Source organism: Aethalodelphis obliquidens, unplaced genomic scaffold, assembly GCF_003676395.1.
Source record: "Aethalodelphis obliquidens isolate GAN/ISIS:26980383/991018 unplaced genomic scaffold, ASM367639v1 scaffold8, whole genome shotgun sequence".
In the NCBI taxonomy this organism is placed as follows: Eukaryota; Metazoa; Chordata; class Mammalia; order Artiodactyla; family Delphinidae; genus Aethalodelphis; species Aethalodelphis obliquidens.
In genome coordinates, this window is record NW_020837952.1 from 46,094,353 (window position 1) to 46,114,098 (window position 19,746).

The 19,746-nt window shown below is 45.5% G+C and overlaps 1 protein-coding gene across 1 annotated transcript in view; it reads right to left on the minus strand.

The window, feature by feature from the left end:
* Positions 1 to 19,746, minus strand: part of PAH (phenylalanine hydroxylase) — a 71,431-nt gene that overhangs the window by 34,641 nt on the left and 17,044 nt on the right. Inside the window, exon 3 of the mRNA XM_027106011.1 lies at positions 15,165 to 15,348. Within this exon, the coding sequence (XP_026961812.1) occupies positions 15,165 to 15,348 (184 nt within the window). The remainder of the gene's footprint in view (positions 1 to 15,164; positions 15,349 to 19,746) is intronic.

Consider the following 19,746-nt stretch of genomic DNA (forward strand, 5'->3'; position numbering starts at 1 on the left):
ACTAATTTTATTTACTTATTTGCTTATTCAACTTTACTGAAGTATAATCAACAAAAATTGAAGGTATTTTAAGCATATACCATGGGGATTTGATAGACATATACATGGTGAGAGGATTCTCCCCATTCACATGCATCACCTCATATATTTATCTTTTGTGGAGGGAGGATTCTACTCTCTTTGCAAATTTCATTGCTGCAATACAGTGTTATCGACTATAGTCATTATGTTTTACGTTAGATCCTCAGACCTTAGTCATCTTATAGCTGAAAGTTTGTACCCTTTTACCAACCTCTCCCTACTTCCCGACACTGAAGCCCCTGGCAACCAGTTATCTACTCTCTGTTTCTATGAGTTTACCTTTTTTCTTTTTGAAGATTCCACCTAGAGGTGATACCATGCGGTATTTAACTTTTTTTTCTGTCTGACTTATTTCACTTAGCACCTTGGAAACTAATTTGAAAACACATTCCTAAACATACTCTCTTTCCTGGAAATTTTCTCTGAATTATCTCAAAATTCATCTCCTTTCCACCTATCGTGGCATGGTGGAGTGGTTTTTGAAGGTTTACTGTAGCAGCAGAATATTTCATGTAATATGTGTTTCAGGCATATTCCGGAATATAAATTAGGTAAAACAGAGCTGTTCTACTGTAAGCACAGATGAGCTCGTGAGCTCTCTTCTCTTGACCCCATCTTCCTATCATGAGTCTCCCTCCCAAAAGGGCCCCCAGGGAGCCCAGCAAAACCGTTTGATGCCAAAGCCAATTTGAAAGCCACTGGTGACATAGAATGAATGCAGTCCGGCAGTTTGACGAGGCCTTGCAGCACCTACGAATCTGTGGGCTTGTTCTGAAGCAGCAGCATAGTGGGAGAGAAGATGGGGTCTGCGTTGTGTGACCCACAGTGACTGGGTCCTGCAGAGGGACCCCAGGGCGAAGCGCAGGTGGTAGCTCCTAAATGTATGTGGCCTTCAAGAAAGAAGACACACTGGGAGTGGAGTCATCCTAAGAATGAACAGACGAGGACATTTTGAACTGTAAGTTCCAAGCAATCAGGAGCCAGGCAGGAGTGCACTGTAGTTCTAGGTGCATGGAGGGAAAGGAGGGAGGAAAGTTTAGGGGAAAAGATGCTGAACCTACAGCCAGTTAGTTCTGGCTTAGAATCTAGGCCCCAGCTGCCTATTCATCTTCTCTGTGTCTCAGTCCCAACTCCGTGAAACGGAGAATAGCAGCAACAGCAATAGAAAGCATCCCAAACATTTTTTGAGACCTTACCACGTGCCAGCCTCTATGCTTAGCATTTTTGGTGAAATATCTCCTTTAATCTGGGGATTGTTGCGGGGTGTAAATGAGAATGCAGGCACAGGGTGCAGCCGAGTGGCCCACAAAAAGGTAGCTTTCCATCTCTTGCACGTTATTTCTGATTCTGGCCCTGCTCGGGTCGGGCAGGAAAGAACATGCGTGCCATCTAGTGGCCAGAGTGGGGAACTGTCTTCCATGGTCTATAATAACGGCATCAGACGGGAATCAGCTGCATTCCACCAAAAGAAGATGCTTATCTGAATAGCAGTAATGACGGTCCATTTAGAGCCTCGTTTCCATAGATCTGAGATGCTAAGCTTTCTAATTCCTATGTTAGTAATAAAAACTAACACTGAGTATCATTCTAAATACTTTACTTAGTATTTGTACTATTGGTGGGTACTGCTGGTCTCCCCACATTATAAATGAGAAAACTGAGATACAGAGAGGTTAAGTGACAAACCCAAATACACACACTGCTAGGAAACAGTGGATTCAGGATTGGAACTCGGGCTTGGATGACTCTGTGGTCTCAGTTCTGGATCGCAAAATCTGTCCTGCCAGGTATGGGGGTGGGGCGCACAGTGGTTGTGAGGGCTGGAGCCTGACGGCCCGATTGTGTTTACAGTTTCCCACCTGAAGGCTTCCATGCCCCTAAAACCAGCCCACTTCTCAAGGTGAGCTCCCTATGATAGTAATAATGGGAACAGACGTAGTAATTCCAGCTACTGTTTATATAGCTCTTGCTGCGTGCTAGGCACTGTCCTAAACACTTTACATACCGTACCTCACCCAATTCTCCTAACAGGCCCATGAGGTAGGAGTTATTATTATCCCCATTTTACAGAAGAGGAAACTGAGGAACAGGGAGGGTAAGTCTCTTCATGGACCTCTGCGGTCCCAAAGGCTAGACTTTGGAGTCTGGGATGACTCCGCACCATGTTCTGCTCACTCAGCATGGGACCTGACTTCCCACTTTGTCACCTGAATTCTCCTCAAGCTTCTCTTTCTCCTTGAATCCAGTGCCTTCCCTTGCAAAATGGACCTCTGTTGTCAGCACTGAAAATGGGGTCTATTCCTTACCCGAGTTTGGAAGGGCTTGAGGAAGGACATCCTACTGCAGTCAGCCAGGACTCAGGATTTCCTCCAAGACCCTTCCTGGTTCTCTAGCATGTTGTCGCCCTGTTACCTCACTTCCAAGGCAGCCCATCCCCACTCGTTCATAGTCTCTCTTTTGCCTAAAAATTATCCATAACTCTGGCAGTAACAGCTGCCCCCAGCCCTTTCCTGCTGCACCCCTTTCTGACTTGGGGGGGGCGGGGTGGCCGTTAGCCCTGCCAAAGGCGTTTCCATGATTATGTACTGAGCATCCCCTACTACCAGGCACTGGACGTTGAGAGGTGAATACAGTGCAGTCTTCATGCCTGTGGTGCTTATATTCTAGTGAGGGTGACAAGGAATAAACAATAAATAAATTTAAATATATAACAATGCCGGGAAGTTCCTGAAGAAGAACAAAGCAGTGCAAGGAGATGGGGATACTATTTTATATAACATCCTGTGGTTCCAGACCCCAGGGTGAGGGTCCCAGAGACATGACATGACCTTGCCATGGCTCAAGGGGACTGTAATAGCCAGAGTCTATTCCTAGATCTGTCCCAGATCTGGTTCCCTATTTGCCTCAGGGAGACACAGACGGGTCATGGTTAAGGGCCTGGATAACAGAGCCACACAGCCTAGGCTTGAATGCTGTCTCTATATTTACCCTCTGTGGCATCCAGGACAAATTATTCCTCTTTGTGCCTCAGTCTTCCCATAAGTAAAGTGGGGATAATAAAGTATACTTTGTAGAAACAACATAAGTTTAAAAGAGTTAATATGTGTGATTTGTTGAGAACAGTGTCTGGTACATAGTAAATACAGACTCATGTTGGAAATATTGTGGGTTCGGTTCCAGACCACCGCAGTAAAGAGAATAGCACCATAAAGTGAGTCACGCGAATTTTGGGGTTTCCCAGTACATATAAGAGTTATGTTTACATTATACTGTAGTCTATTAAGCGTACAACAGTATTATGTATGAAAAAACAATGTACATACCTTAAATAAAAAATACGTTATTGCTAAAAAATGCTAAGCATCATCTGAGCCTTCAGTGAGTCATAGTAGTGATAGCAAAGATCACTGATCTCCGAACACCATAACAAATATAATCATGAAAAAGTTTGAACTATTGTGCGAGTTACCAAATTGGGACGCAGAGATAGGAAGTGAGCCAATGCTGTTGGGAAAATAGCACCAATAGACTTGCTTGACACAGGGCGGCCACAAACCTTCCATTTGTAAGAAACACAGAATCTATGAAGCACAGTAAAGCAAAGCACAACAGAAGAGGTACGTCTGTACTAGTGTTATTCAGCTGCAAGCTCCAGGGATTTTTTTTTTTTTCTTTTTACTCTGCCGTTAATATAGTGCAGGGAGCAGAGTAGAAAGTCTTTCCGCAAGGCCAGGAAGTCAACCACTTACTCTGTTGTGTAACTGAGTGAGCATTTGATCGCTCAGAGCCTTAGTTTCTGTAGCCACAAAATGGATTAAAACTGTCATTCCCTATTATTGCCATCATTGCATGCATTAAATGCTATAGGAAATGGGACACACCTTAGCAGAGTGACCGGCCCACACAGTAAGTGCTCAATCGGTGTTTACAATTAGGATGGGAAAAAGTTTAATGATGATGATGAAGGAGAAAAAGGAGGAGGGGAAGAGGAGGAAAGAAGGGAGACTGGAGTTATAAGCTCCTTTTCAATCTGGCTCTGATGTTACCAGGATTCCTGATCTTGGGCCTCAGTTTCCCCCTGTATAAAATTTGAGCTGGGGGATTCACTAGCCGCTGCAGCTCCTTTTGGGTTTCATATTCCAACTATGGAGGGCTGAGGCTGGCCAGGGGACACATGAAAATATATTGATACTTCCAGTCAATTAATGTGTCGGCCTCGCTTGTTTCTGGAAGTAGAGCCACTGCATTTCTTCAGCATCCAAAATGCATGGCCCCCACCATTTCCCTTTCTCTCACCCAAGAAACAGGGCTCTACTCCGGAGAGAAGCCTTGTTGTCCCCGCCTTGGTTCACAGCTGGGTGAACCAAGCTGGCCGGCTCCCAACTGAACGCCAGAGGGCAGCAGAGCAGCATATTTTCAGCTTTGGCTGACCTTTTTTTTTTTTCTTCTCTCCTCCAAAGGGAAAACACTTTGTAGTTGGGCCACATGGCTTGGTTCAGACCTCTTGGTGGAAAAAAATATCAGAGAACTTGAGAGGGCTGCAGAGACTCAAAGGATTCAAGTCTTGACAAAGAGAAGGCAAAGGTCGAAGCAGCTTAGCAAGCCCCAGGACCTAGTCAGGGAGACTGTCAGGGACCCCCAGGGGAGGGGGCACTGCGAGGCCATGGGGTGCTCACCCAAGTCCAGGGGCCTTCAGTGGCTTCTGGGCCCCATGATCATCCAGAAAAGGCCCAGAACAGAGCAGGCTAGAGAAGTGGCAAAGCTTTGTGGCTATAGTCACACAGACTCTGGAGCCAGACTGCCTGGGTCCAAATCTCACCTGGGCTACTTTGAGACGTTGAGACTTTGTGCAAATTACTTAACCCCTTTGTTTCCCAGGTTCCTATCTGTAAAACGGCTATAATGAGAGTATGTACTTCCGAGTGTGTGAGGATTAAATGAGCTAGGACTAGGACAGTGCTTGGCACAGATACTCACATTATGAGTATTTGGTATTATTATCGCTATCGTGATCATTATTATCATTAGAGAAAGCCAGGTAATAAGGGGGGATGGGCCTGCTACACACTTTCTCCAGGCAGCAGCCCAGTCCTACCTTTGAATCGGTTCCCCCATCCCCTCCCCAGACCTCATGTGAGGTTAAGGTGTTGTCTCCCGGAGGCCGCCGTTGGGTACAGCCTCTGCAGTAGAAAAGAGGACCCAGGCTGGGCCTGACGATTAAGAGAAGTAGTTCACCAGCTGTCAGCCTGGGGAGCAGGGACAAGCAGGGCTTAAGGAAATGAGACCCAGGAGAGGCAAGTTCTGGGTGTTGGGGGGTCAGGGGGGACCAAGGTCCTGCCATGGCTCACTGCCTGGGGAAGAGGCCCAGCTGAGCATGGTTGGGAAGCAAAACAGGGTGCGGACGGCAAGTGCTAAAGGCAGGAGACTGCAGAGAACCGACTGGAAGCCGGTAGGTCTGCGTTCAAGTTTCAGCTTTCCTACCCATCCCTCCCACAGAGAAAGTTCCTTGACTTCTGAGTTTCTGGCTTCTCATCCGTGAAACAGGTGCGGCAGCCACGCGCTCACCTACTCTTCGGTTAGGATAAGAAGCCACTGACACCCAGTAGGTAGACCTGTGGCATCATTACACTTGAACCTCTCAAAAAAAAGTCCCAGGGACACTTGTCTGGTTAAGTAAGGTTCCGCAGGCCACTGGTGGCAGGGGCAGGGCTCATACCTGTGTCTCCATCCTCGACACCTGGGCTCTTCTAATTTCCCCAGCCCCAAAGTTACAGTTACCTATTTTTCCTTTAAAGTTACATTTTTTGTGAGCTTCCCATACATCAGATGCTGCGCTAAGCGCTTTACTTCCATTGTCTGTTTCAATTCTCAGAGTAACCCTAGGGGGGGTAGACACGATTATTTCCGCTTTACTGATGAGCAAACTGAGGCTCAGAGAGATGAAACGACTTGTTCAAGATCACAGCACCGGCTGGACGGGAATCCGAACTCTGTAGCTTGTGCGCTGAGCTGTGCTAGGCTGGTTTAGAAAAAGGTGCAGGTGAGCGGCCCTTGACTTTAGATTTCTGTTCTCCTGCCTGGAGAGGGGAAGGAGATGACAAACTAACACAGGAATTTAGAGGGGCTTGAAGAAAATCCCTAGGACAGCCTCGGGTCCTCACCACCTTCCATCCCGAGCCCCCCTGGCTTTAGGGGAGGTAACTATTTAACACCTAAGTCCTCGGTTCCTCAAAGACACCTTCACATTTCCTTTCTCTTCTTCAGTGACACTCACAGGCCCTTCCCCTCCCACCCAGTCTCACTCACAAAGCCGGGAATCCAGACTGACCCCAGCGACCCAGGCCTCTGTTTTGAAAAGTTAAATCAGATTAGCTCATTAATGACCTTTGCAAATACATCCGCGGTGGGCTGGCCCCTGTGAGCCCCTCCACGGGCTGGCGGGCTGCGGGGCTCCGCAGTTAATGAATGGCTTGGGCAGGCTGGTGCAACAGAGGCCCTCTGTGAGGAAAGAAGCATCCGGGGTGGGGGCGGGGTGCGGATCATTAATAAATATTGATTTGGCTCCAAGGGAAGCAGCCAGAGGGAGAGCTGGCCCTGGACACCCACGTCGCGGTCTCATTAAGTCGGGGTCAACCGCTCAGCCTGGGCGCCGAGGGGCGGCTGGCTCAGGGGTGCTCCGCAGCAAAAGCCTTCCGCAGCCCCCAGGCCTGGCTGGAGCCTGCTTCCCGGCCAGCGGGTCAGAACTGGCCCATTAAATTTATAGCAGTTCAAGGTGCAGCCTGGGTCCTACCTAACCCCCTCCCTCCACCAGCCCCAGGGTGTCGCCAGCAAGGCACCCAGGCTTGCCCCAGACTTCTGTCTCCAGGCTGTCTCAGGGAGAGCCATAAATCCTCGGCTTCCTAGGCCCAGAATAGAAGGGTGTTTTGCACCCGTTCTTCCCAGGCTCCTGGATGTCCCCTCCGAAGCCTCCGATGGCCTCCAGCTGGGCAGAGAAGCCTTTGCTGTGCTGATCACAACAGATGAAGACGTCTGAGGGGGTTAGTTTTCTCTTTTAAGGAGCTTCTATTTTCTTTTTTGAAGAAGGAACGCCCTTCAGGAAGGTCTTGGCGAGAACGGGTGACCCAAACGCTGGCCCACGGAGCCAAGCTGGTCCCTGCCTCCTGGATGGAGCGGAGGCGTGGTAGGGCAGGGCCCACTTTTATCACTGACAGCCCAGGCAAAGCCTTTGATCTCTCCGTCCACATGTCAAAATGAGAATGAGAACCAGATGGATAAAAGGAACCTAGCAGGAAGTAAAGAGTGAAATGGAGTGGAAATGAATAAATGGATGGAATGAGTGAAAGATACAAGGGAAATAATGAAAAAAGAAAAGGGCATTTATTCCAATCACCAAGCTAACCTGGAGCTATCCTCCTCATAGCCTTTTTAAGATGTCACTTATCTTATAAAGGTGCCTATTGGCAGGTTGTCCACCATATTCCCAAATACTGAATTCTGTTTTCTGAGCGCTCACGTTGCCCTGAGATCTGACTACTGGCTACTTACAGCTGGAGTTACAGACAACCTCCATTGGATCAAACAGAATGCATCTAAAGCCTTTTCCATATGTCTGTCCCCCTCCAGGAGCCCCTCCTTGGCCCTGCTCCCCCTCTCCCCACCATGCCCAAGAATGACTTCAGTGTATCTCCTAGGTGCTCCTGACACACGCCCACTTCCCTGTCCCTGCATAGACATGGCCAAACAGCAACTACCTCCTACACCATAAGACATGTGAGTCAAGGCACCACGTGTGCTGTTTTCCATACTGCATCCCTCCGTGTGGCTGCCACCGAATGGACGCTCGATAAATATGCGTTGCATGAATGAATGATCAACCGAATTAGGGCATAAATGTGAATGAAAGAGAAGAAGGTGGTAAAGCAGACTCTGGTTTTTGAGAAGGAATAGTAAGAGAAAAAGGAAGAAAACCCCAATCGTCAGGATTTTAATAAGTAAGAGCCTCGTAATTCATAAAATACTAAGGAAAAAGAGAATTCTAGGGGGAAAACGGCATCAAAGGCTACAAATATTTCAAAGAGGATGAAAACAAGAAAGAGGTTACTGCTTTTGGTAACAGATGTTGTCAGGGTGGTAAGGAAGAAGAGAAGGAAAAAAGGGAGGGGGGCAAAGGGAAGCAGGGAGGGAAAAAGCAGGAAATCTGAATGTGAAGCTGTTTCCTAGACCAGGGCTGTTTCCGATATAACACACCGCCAAGTGGATAATGTCAAGCGTCCAAACCATGCTCACAGGAAGTCAGCTTTGGGAATGAGATACCATTCCCAGTGCCCCTCACATCATCCCAAAGAGGAAGTTATCTCCCTGGCTGCGAGGTGAGGCTGGCCCCAGTGAGGGGGTGACTGCCACCAACTCCCTCTGTGTTATTAGCCTGGTCAGTGTGTCCACCCGATGGAGCCGGTGGTGGCAAATAGTCTGACATTAAGCTGAGGTTATAGATCATAAAGCTCCCCCCTTATTGAGGCTTAAGGAGGAACAATATCAAGGGCCTGTTCAACTCAAGCAAGTTCAACTCAATCCATCAAACACCCTAACACGCAGAGCGTCCTGCACAAAGACCCCATGAGCCCCAGAAAGTGGCCAAGTGGGTCTTAGGTCTATTTCACAGATGAGGAAGGAGAGGTAAAGAGGTCTCCCAGCTGCTAGGGAGTCAGATGGGATTCAAACCTAGCTGGCAGTGTACAGAATAGGAATTCAAATCCTGCCTCTCGACTCTCAACTAATTGCTCTTTTTGACTTGCTATGATACTCCCTCAATCCAGCATGAATGGCAACTTGACATTCAGTTAAAATCATTTCATATTCCTGTATTACCCCTTCAGTCGAGGGAACACACCTGTCACAGACAGAAAAGGGGTTCTTAGTCTAATTCTTTGTAATTTTCACAATCCAAAAAGCACATCATGGTGGCCCTTCTTTACCAAAGATCAGGAGTTTGGGGATTCTGGCTTTGCCTCAACCGTAAGATTCCCGGGTATCCTTAGAAGAGACTCAGGGACAAGTTTACTGGCCATTTTGCATGGATCCTTCATGCCAGGCACATTGTGCAAAGTGTATCACAGAATCCCCACAGCCGCACTGGCTCACAGATATCTTCATCTTACAGATGAGAAAAGCTAGGCCTACAGAGGGTGAGTAACTTGGCCAAAACAGCTACAGCCCTGGAACTGAACTGGAAAAGTGAAGACTCCAAAATCCACACCACGGTTCAAGTGTACCACTGTCTCGCTTCCTAATGTTGAGAATGAGAATCATGTTATCTGTTGCCCTAGCTATCTGAGTTGACTGTGGCAAAGCTTCCATGAGACAACCTAAGGGGAAAATCGTTTGGATTTGGCATGCAAATAAGGAATTCCTGTTAGAATGAAAGCCTGCTTACAATCTTATGATGTTCCTCAGCTGGAAGCCCTGCGACCTGGCAAACAGACTGGCTACAAACACAGCATTTACTCGGGATCTTCCCTTGCCAGCGAACAGAGCTGCCTCTGACAGATTGCAAAGCAGCAAGCCCTGGACCGGCTTCCAGTTGCAGGGCTGATGCCACCTTCCCCTCAATGGGCTTATCCTCTCAGCTGCGAGTCTGCTTGTCCCGATGAGGCAGAGTGGAAACAAAAGTCCCATCCTCAGCTGCCAGAGGACTTCCGGCAACATCAACACAGGCCGGAAGTAGCCCGTAGGCTGGAAAAGGCTGTCAATCATTCCTGCGTGTCTTTGCAAACATGCCGACCCTCCGTCTCCTGCAGGCCCGGGGCCACGAACATCTACAGCCCTGAGGCACACTTGGGGCTGAGTGAAATGCATGGGAGCAGGTTTGGAAGTGAGGAGGGGGACAAAGGAAAGATGATGGAAACAGAACAGAGGAGCAGAGGGAGAGAGAGAGAGGAAAAGCAGGCACAGGTGACGGAAATGGGGAAAACCCCCGACCATCTGGACCCCCTCCTGCCCTAAGCAGCTTCTCTCTACAGGGTCTCAACTCTTTGGGAACAATGACCCTATTGAAAATCTTCTCTCAGGTGCACATGTACCATTTTGCCCAAAATCCCAGGGGCTTTTCAGACTCCTCCGAGGAACCCTATCCTTCTCCCTCCCACGATGGATCTGAAACTGCAGCCTTATCGTGGCACTGCCTTTCACGGCAGCAATGTTGAAGCAGAAGAGGGAAAAACTCAAGAGGGCTGGGAGGGGAGAGGGGCATATATGAGGGAAGGAATAAATATAATGATGTTACTTTGTCGTCTCACAATTAAATCTTCGTCTTCTCCACTTAAATCATTGCTTTAGGAATTAATCCAAATAAGAAGACAAATAAAAATCATAAAAGCCCCTAGGCTAGATATAGGTAGTAGATAGAGAGATGAATAAAAAAATAAATAGCCTTTCTACTCCCCACAGAAAATCACAGTTGTCCTGGCAGTCTGGACTCCCTTTGTTGCCACAGCAAGACCCTTACAATCACCACCACAGCATGAACGAAATCTACTCAATGGCCAACTGCTCTTGGAAAATAACGCCAAACGGATAAATTTCTCAAAAGGTGATGATCCTACACCTCTGTCTAGCCAAGTCATTTTGTCCATCTGCTGCTCCTGGCTGCAATCTGCCTCCATGTAGGAATTTTCCATTCCCCCCCGCTCAATGTAATGTCATGCAGAAGACTCAAAGGGAAATGTAAAAGGATTAGTAGATTGATCGATGGAAGATATTAATGCTCTTTCATGTTGGGTTGAAGAAGGATTTGAGGTCATCAGGAGAGAGGGTAGCCGGAGAATAGACCTCAAGTATTCAAAAGACTCTCTGGATTAAAATCCTATTAAACTCCCATCAGCTTCTCTAGGAGGCATTTTAGAAGGTTGGGGTTTCTTTAACATGTCACCATAATTAGCCTTCCCTTAAGCTGTTTTGGGTGGGGAACTTTAGCAATTAAGAAACTGAAAACTTTCATTTTCTAGCGCCCACACGGCCTTTTGAACGGTTTGAAAACTAGAATGGAAAGTGGTTTAGCCTAATTGATTTGAGGGGTTCAGATCTCTCCCCTTCAACCTGCTGTCAGACCCGCCCCTGAGATCTGAGCCCCTCAATAGAAAGGGCATTTTGTCAAGTGAAAGAATCAAAGGTTCGGATCTATGATGATGCCTTTCTTCTTCTAATCATCCTCCCGCGGAGTTGGACGGAAAGAACAACTCTGCAAAGGGATGGTTGTTTCCCTTAAAAAGGTCTGTTTCTGGGCCCAGATTCCAGTTCACAAAAACTACCCCAGACACCCAAAGGGCCCGTGTCTCTCAGCAGGTGCAAAACTGGGCTGTTTCAGCATCACTGCGTGGAGATCAGCCGGTCCGTTACGTGGACATGAAGGTCAGGAAACCGTGTCAGGGAGTGGCAGCCAATATGGGACAGAGTGCACAACCATCCAAAGCAATAAGGGTCGAGAAACACGTGTTGTTTTAAAGGGTTAGTCTGAGCAGTTTTTTCTCACTAGGTAAAGTACCAATCCAACGTTAAACATCAACGCCCTGCCATTTTGAGCCCCACCAGGGAATCAAACCTGTGCCACGTTCCACCTCTGACGAGCCCAACACTGGTGACGTGGTGCCTCTGTGTCAGAACGTTGGCTTCTTCACTTTCACACTTGCTGGGTCCTCAGAGTCAAAAGTGGAGAAGAGGCCCAATTCCACCAGCCGTGTCTCCATCACAGCGCCCGCCCCTCTTCTGTATTCACCTGGCTGTCCTGTCATCCTCGCCAGCCTATGAGCTCACGAGGGACGGGCCGTGCTGACTCTCTCTCCTTCCAGCTCCAAGCATGGTGCCAGGTACAGAGCAGTGTTAGACATCCGCTTGCCCACAGCTGCACAGAATTCACTCTGTGCCTTAAGGCAAGTCACGGCCTCCATTTTTTATGATGAAAAATTAAGGAGTCTGTTGGGCCGCCTGACCTGTGAGGTTATTTTCTAGTTCCCAGAATCTCCGAAAACGTAGCTGTGTACGGGCTGGCTTTTCATGGCTCCCGTGCTCAGGTCATAATTTATAATAACAAGGATGATAATGCTAAGAATAGAGAACTTCTGTTAAGCCCTTAAACATGCTCAGTGCTGTTCTCAATGCTCCACTGGTGTTATTTCATTAATCCTGTGAGGCAGAGACTCGTACTCCCATCTGATACAGTGATAGACTGTGGTGATCAGTAATTTGCCCAAAGTCACACCAAGTGTGTATCCTGGTTCCGGAGTCTGGGCTCCTAACTGTTCTTCCACATCCTATTTCGGAGCCTCCCGTTCAGGCTGCCAGCCCTTCAGCTGATCTCTGTGCATCCTCCCTGCCTCCCCAGGGGGCTGCCTGCCTGCCTGTCAGTTGCTTTGATTTCCTACCCCAGGGCCCCAGCTGGCCTGGCCTCTACCTGCTCTGAGCAGAGGCAGAGCCTGACCCACGATTCAGCAGGCCCTTTGCCCTGAGGGCCTGTGGCCCCTGTTGGGAGCAGGTGGCCGGAAAAGCAAGAGAAGTCCGTTGTCATCAGGGCAGCAGCTCACTTGGGAGGTGGAAGAGGAAGGAAGGCAGATAGGGTTATTCTGAGGAGGAATTCCAAGTACGCGCCCCCAGTGACCAGAGACCCTGTGCATCGCTGCGCACCCTTGGCCAAGGCAGAAGCCCAGGATGGACTTCCTTGTCTTGGTTACAGCCACAGGAGGACACGAGCAAGAAGAGAGGAGGTCTCCTAGGATGGCCTCGGAGGTGTCTTTTGGAAAATGTTTCAATGGCCTATGCAAAGAGGTGGGTCTTGTCTCATTGTAAAGCATCTCTGCCTATTAACATACTATTTTCAGGTACAGAGCCTGAAATCCTCTTGAGCTGGTCGTCAATGTTTTGGCAAGAAAAAAAGCTTTTGATTTTACAGTAGAAAAAAGTTTTTGATTATATGGGAAAAAAATAGTTCATCTCAGCAATCACACTTCTAAGTACTTACTTAAATGAGTCGAAAACTTACGTCCACAGAAAAACCTGCACATGAATGTTTAACAGCCTTACCCATGGATAAACAAGATGTGGTACATCTATACAATGGAACATTATTCAGTAATTACAAAGAATGAGCTATCGAGTCACAAAAAGGCATGGAGGAACCTTGCTAAATGTAAAAATAAAACAGCCTAAAAAGGATATATTCTCTACGATTCCATATTCATAATGCATGACATTCTGGAAAAGTCAAAATCATGGAGACAAAAAGATGAGTGGTTGCCAGGGGGAGGGGATAAGGAGGGAGGGATGAACAGGGGGAGAACAGGGCACTTTTCGGGCATTGCAGCCATTCTGCATGAGGTGTAATGGTGGATACATGACATTATGCATTTACCAAAACCAACAGAACTACGCAATACAAAGCATGATCCCTAATGTATAGCCTTTAGTTAATAATAATGTATTAGCATGGCTCACCAGTTTAACAACCATCACATACGCTCATTTATCCAGCTGGGCACTGTTCTAAGCACTGACTATAGAAGATCTCATTTAGTCCTCACAAAAGCCCTATGAAAAATTGAGGTCAGAGCAGTTAAAGAGACTTGTCAAGGGTCTCAAAGCCAATAAGTGGAAAAAGTAGGGCTTGAACTGAAGCCTGTCCAACCCCAAGCCCATACTCCTAATCCCTTCGCTCTACCGCCCTACTCCCCTCCAGGGCATATCAATTACATTTTGTCATAGGGAAGAACAAATCTGACTCCATATTAGAGCTGTTTCTCTTACTTTAACCTTTGTACTCTGTTGCTTGTGCTTAGTCATGATGGCTTGGCACGTTTTGTAAAAGAATGTTGCCTATAGCCTGAAATATACAGGATAGCCTATTCTCAGGGCTCTGACCTTTAAGAGTTCATACATACAGGGATAACTAGTTGCAGAACAGAGAATAGTATTTGTTTTGTTGGAGGTTTATAGGAATATCATGACCTGACCTGTGTGGACACCTGCAAGAACAAAGGATTCCTGCACCAAGAAGTTTGCAACAAACAAACTCTTTCGCCTTTTTAGTTTCAAAGAAGGTCTGAATTATTTGATAAGGTAAGATGGTTCTTTGAGACACTAGTCTGCTATCATCTCAGTCTGAGGGCTTTCTGAATAAAGTCGTTACTCCTTGCCCTAACAACTGGTCTCCTGATTTATTGGCCTGACATGACCCGAGCAGAACAAGTCTGGACTCAGTAGCAGTTTCAGTAAGTAAATAAGGGGGCAGAAGAAGTCATGACAACTGCTCTGTTTGGCCATCACTCACAAGCATTTGCTGAGAGCTGTGTATTAAGCACTGTACTAAACTCTGAGGATATTAACATAGGTAAGAGACTCTCCCTGCCCACAAGGAGCTTGTAATCTAGTGGAAGAGACAGAGAGACAGTGAAAGACCTAAGAACAGAGCCAAGGAGCTCCAGCTCCAGAATTGACATGTCATGAGAAGGACTTGGGGAGAGGCTATGAGATGAAATGGAGGTAACTAAAGAATTTGTCTCGAAATTATCTTTATATAGAAAGCACCCTGGATACCCTAATCATCCTACCTCTAGAAATTACGAAATTGACAGCAAAATAATCCACGAATGAAAAATATATGAAAATTGCAGCAGAAGACAACTAATATAAGAAACAGCTATCTTGAGGAAGGGGAAAAGAACATTTATTAAATGTCTAAATATGCCAGGTACTCGTCTGAGTCCCTAACCTATATCCTCTCACTTAATCCTGGTCTTCCAGGGTAGAGATTATTATTATTATTATTATTATTGCGGTACACGGGCCTCTCACTGTTGTGGCCTCTCCCGTTGCGGAGCACAGGCTCCAGACGCGCAGGCTCAGCGGCCATGGCTCACGGGCCCAGCCGCTCCGCGGCATGTGGGATCTTCCCACAGGGGCACGAACCCGTGTCCCCTGCATCGGCAGGCGGACTCTCAACCACTGCGCCACCAGGCAAGCCCGGTAGAGATTATTTTTGCCATTATTTTATGATGAGAATGTAGGGTCATCTGTGTTGCAACATTGCTGTCTCTTACCTGTGTCTTTCTTCTTATCCCGGGAAAGCTCGTGCACAGTGGCCCCAATTTCATGCCTCAAGATTCTGATGATGTTTGCCAGAGCGGGCATGCTGCGTTTATCCAGGTAGGTGAAAAATTCATACTCATCTTTCTTTAAACGTGAAGGTCTTGATTCAATGTGGGTCAGGTTTATATCATTCTCCTAGAAAACAGGTGTAAGGGAGTATGTGAAGGGGGCAGTCACTGGAATTGACACAGACCAAACACTCAAAACCAGAGCAAAACACAACGAAAGGAGAAGAGATGAGGAAGAGTAGTTCTTTTTTTTTTTGTCTTTTGTTTTTTAAATATAAGAATAGAAGAAAGTCTTCAACACTACATAAGTTGTTTACCTTTTCTTCTGCAAAACCAAATAACTAATCACAAGAGGTGCGGGAGACAGTTCAAATGCCACAGAATTTAATCACGTGGAAATCTGCTCAGGGCTTAGAGTTGCAAACATAAGATTTCATTGGGTCAGTGGTTGCCAAAAATATTTACACAGGAAAACCTCCTTTCCTGAATGACATCTCACAGAATCTCAGTAATAGTACCTCAATAAATAACAAGCAACATTGTTCTGCTTGAATAGAGTCCACAGGAGTCAGGCTTCTTGGGTTTAAATCAAAGTTCTTAATTATATTGGCTACGAGACCTTATAAAATGTACTTTCACATTTCTAACCGTCAGTTTCTCCACCTGTAATTTGGTGGTACTATGGTACCCGCTTCATAAATTTGTTGGAAACATTGGATGAGATGATACAAACACATTGCCAGGTACTTAGTAAATGCTCAGTTAAAATTATCCAGTATAATATCATTCATATTTTTATATAATTACTTTTCATTCAAGTTATGCCACAAATGTGTATGTAGCACCTACTAGGTACTGATCACTCTGCAAGGTGGTTGGGATATATCAGTGGACAAAACAAAGGTATTTTCCTTTCTAAAGCTTCCATTCAAGTTGTGAAGAGACAAACAACAAACATAAAAGCTAACCGATTTGTGTATTATTTTATAATGATTATAATGATAAAGGCTAAGGAAAAAATACCAAGCAGAGCAGGATGAAGGGAACGGGCCGTCCTGGGATGGAATGAGGGAGATTACAGTATTTAACAGAGCGGACACATGAGGCCTCATTGAGAAGGGAAGGCTCATGTACAGGCATTCATTAAACGCCACAAAAATAATACTCACTTAATAAAATGTCTCAACTTCAATGTCTTTAGCTGGTGGTACTTTAGTTATTATGGGGTTTGTCATTTAAGAAGAACTATTTACTTAAATTGGTCCTCAAATTTGAATGTGTGGTACTCATCTGCTACTTATTCAAAAGTCTGATTTCATTGACAGTACGGTTCTTTGTGAAGAAAACCAAGCCTCTTTACTTTATTAAAATAAAAAAAAGGGGGGGTTGCCCCAAACATTGAAATGGATAAAATGTACCCAGAAAAAAATGTTTAACTTGAATAACTCTATAATTTCAAAGAAATGAAATTCATCGACCTTGTAGTTCAAGAAGTGTATCTTTTTTCTTGACGGTTAGTGGCATATGGTTGAAGAGCACAGGGGTAATTACAATAACAATACCTTTTTGCATCTGAATATCACTTTACAGTTTAGAATTATTTTCTGTGACCTTCCCAACAAACCTCTGAAGAGGTTAAGGAACATGTAAAAAAATGAAATCAGAGATAAAGATGCTCTGTTAAAAGTGGCTGGAGAGGGAGGCCCTTTTCCTCTAATCTCAGATGTTGGTCTTCTAACCACACAGCCTTTCCTGCCAGAGGTAACGGTGAACATCCCTCAAATATCAGCTTTTATCATTGTTATTGCTTTTATGCCAAACGCCCCCCCAAATGAAACCTCTGGGTATAGTAAACACAGTAAAAAGCATTCCTACGCAGGCACCCTTCCTGCTCTTTCTTCCTCATGATTTTCAGGGGTACATGATGGAGCTATTATTTATGGGCACCAGCTGCAGAGAACACACCCCCTGACCAGGTAACCCAATGTGGGCGTCCCGACTAGAGAGAGAGTATGTGGAGGAGAGAAGGCCAGAGAGATAGCGGTTGCTCCAAAGCTTTTTATGCAAACAGAGGTGACCTCCTAAATGCAGCCAAGAGCAGTGTCATCCTTCTTGGCTCCTGATGATAGAGAATGGTTACGCTCCGCCCGCGTAGCGTTGAAGTTGAAACTTCAAACGAAGAGATAACCAATTTCTGCCTTGTGTAGAGCACAGAAAACAGCAAAGCCAAGAGCCAGGAGTGCACACACCTTCGGCATGATTATCTGCGAGACAGTGTGGGAGGGCGGGTGGCGTAGGAGGTGAGAAAGGATGCAGAGTGAAAAACAGGCTGGCAGGCAGACTACAGGCTGATAATGTTCCCCACCCATACCCCACCGCTCCCGATGTGACAGCACTTCCGGAGAGAAGACTCGCACTTTGGGAATAGCCATAAGACAATGTGTGCCCCGTGACTCAGTCTTTATAATTCTGGAGACCTAACTTATGGGAAAAAACTTTTACCTAAATTTGTAAACTGACTAAATTCCCATAATAGGGGAATGGTTAGGTGGACTGCAGTGTAATCATTCAGTGGAGATTATGCAACTATTAGAAAGGAACCAACAACAACATGCATAAAATACAGCACCAGTAAGCACTCCAAGTCTCTAGATGATGGGCCTAGGGGTGATTTTTGTCTCCTTTCTATTTTCTTTTTTATCACAGTTCAACTTTTCTAAAAACAACATTTATTACTTTTATAATGAAAATTTAACTTTGTCTCTTAAATGGTTATAATGACAGCCACTTGGGAAAATACGATGGATATAGATATGTGATCATTAAAATATGTTTTAAAAAATTATGCCCAGGTCAAGGAAAAAAAGGCTAGAATGAAATGCATCATGATGAGTTATGACGAGATTATGTTTATCTTTTAGTTATTTGCCAAATGTCTTATAATATTACGCATATAATGAAAATTAAATTCTATCTTTTAAATGTGAGTGAAATTTCTGGCTAAGAATATCCAGCCAAATTTTTTAAACGACTTCGTTCCCATTTGAATCAATTTGTTAACAATTAACTCTCTAGCTTGGCATGCAATTTCCTTAGTGGAGTTTTTCCAGTTTAACAGTGTGGATTCTTAGATAGATACCAATAACTTTGGTTGCTAAGGAGGCTTTAGAAATCAACCTCCAAACCTGATTATGATCTTAGTTACCTTTTAGTAAATGAATTTTTATTTTTAAACAAGGGCTTTATGCAGGTTAAAAATTGACCCCTACACACTCACCACATCTTGGGGGAGGGATAAAGAAAGAATTCTTTGTGTTAATACACGTGGACATCTTAGCAGAGGCAAGAAAGGTTTAGAGTTAGACATTCCAAAGACAATTTCACAATTTGTCCAGTACTTAATTTCTGTGTACAAGATGGCTGAGCAACAACTTGATTACTCAGGACTCTTGAACAGACAGTGTGGGGACCAGAGAAAAGCAAAGTGGAATGAACAGTCTATTTGAACAAGGATTGACCAGAAACCCGCTTCTGCTCCCATCCAAGAGGAAATCTTTCTAAAAGGGGATTCGTCACAAGTGGATAAAGCTATAGATACACAGAATGAATATGATGAATTGTGGAAAACAGATTCATGCTTCTGGACCTTTTCTTGACCTCCAGCTTAGGGCCCCTTCCTCTCCTCCTCCGTTTCATTCCTCGAGGAAAGAAGAATGGTACAGCGAAAAGCATGTGAGCTTTGGAACTAATCTGAGTTCAAATTCTGTTCTGCTACTCACTACCTTTGGATACTCTAGTTGGCCATTCTCAACTTTTGTTTGTCTGTGTTTAAAATAAAAATCATAATATTACCTGGCAGCTTAATAAGAATTAAAAAGAGGGAAAGTACCTAGCACAATTGTGGCTTCGCTCACAGATACTCAGTAAGAACTCATTATATACTACCTTTCTCAACCTGGTATAGAGACACATTTCCCTGGGAATTGAAACACATTAAGCTGATGAGTCATTTTACCCTTTCATATTTGCTTTACCTTAAACTTTTCTCAGCTTTTTCCCTGAGAGCATGTTTTAGAAAGGAGAAGGAAGTGCTGAGCATATTGTTAGATGAGACTAGACTGGAAAGGGGGAGCTTCTTGGACCCCCTACATGCTGTTGCCTTGGCATAAGTGCAAATGAAATTATGTCCTGGCCTGTTTCAGAGCTTTCTGGGGGCAACATCAAAGACAGTCACAAACGATGTCCCACGTCATTGGTCTCAAGCAAACGGACAGGAGGCTTTCATAACTCAGCCGATCCAACACCTTCCTTGTGCCAAACACTGTCCTAGGTGCTGGGCTACAACAGCGAACAAACCCGGAAAAACCTGGGGACTTCCCTGGTGGCCCAGTGGTTAAGACTCCATGCTCCCAATGCAGGGGGTGAGAGTTCGATCCCTGGTCGGGGAACTAAGATCCCACATGACGCATGGCGTGGCAAAAACAAAGAAAAAGAAAAACAAACAAAACAAAAACAAAAAAGCAGG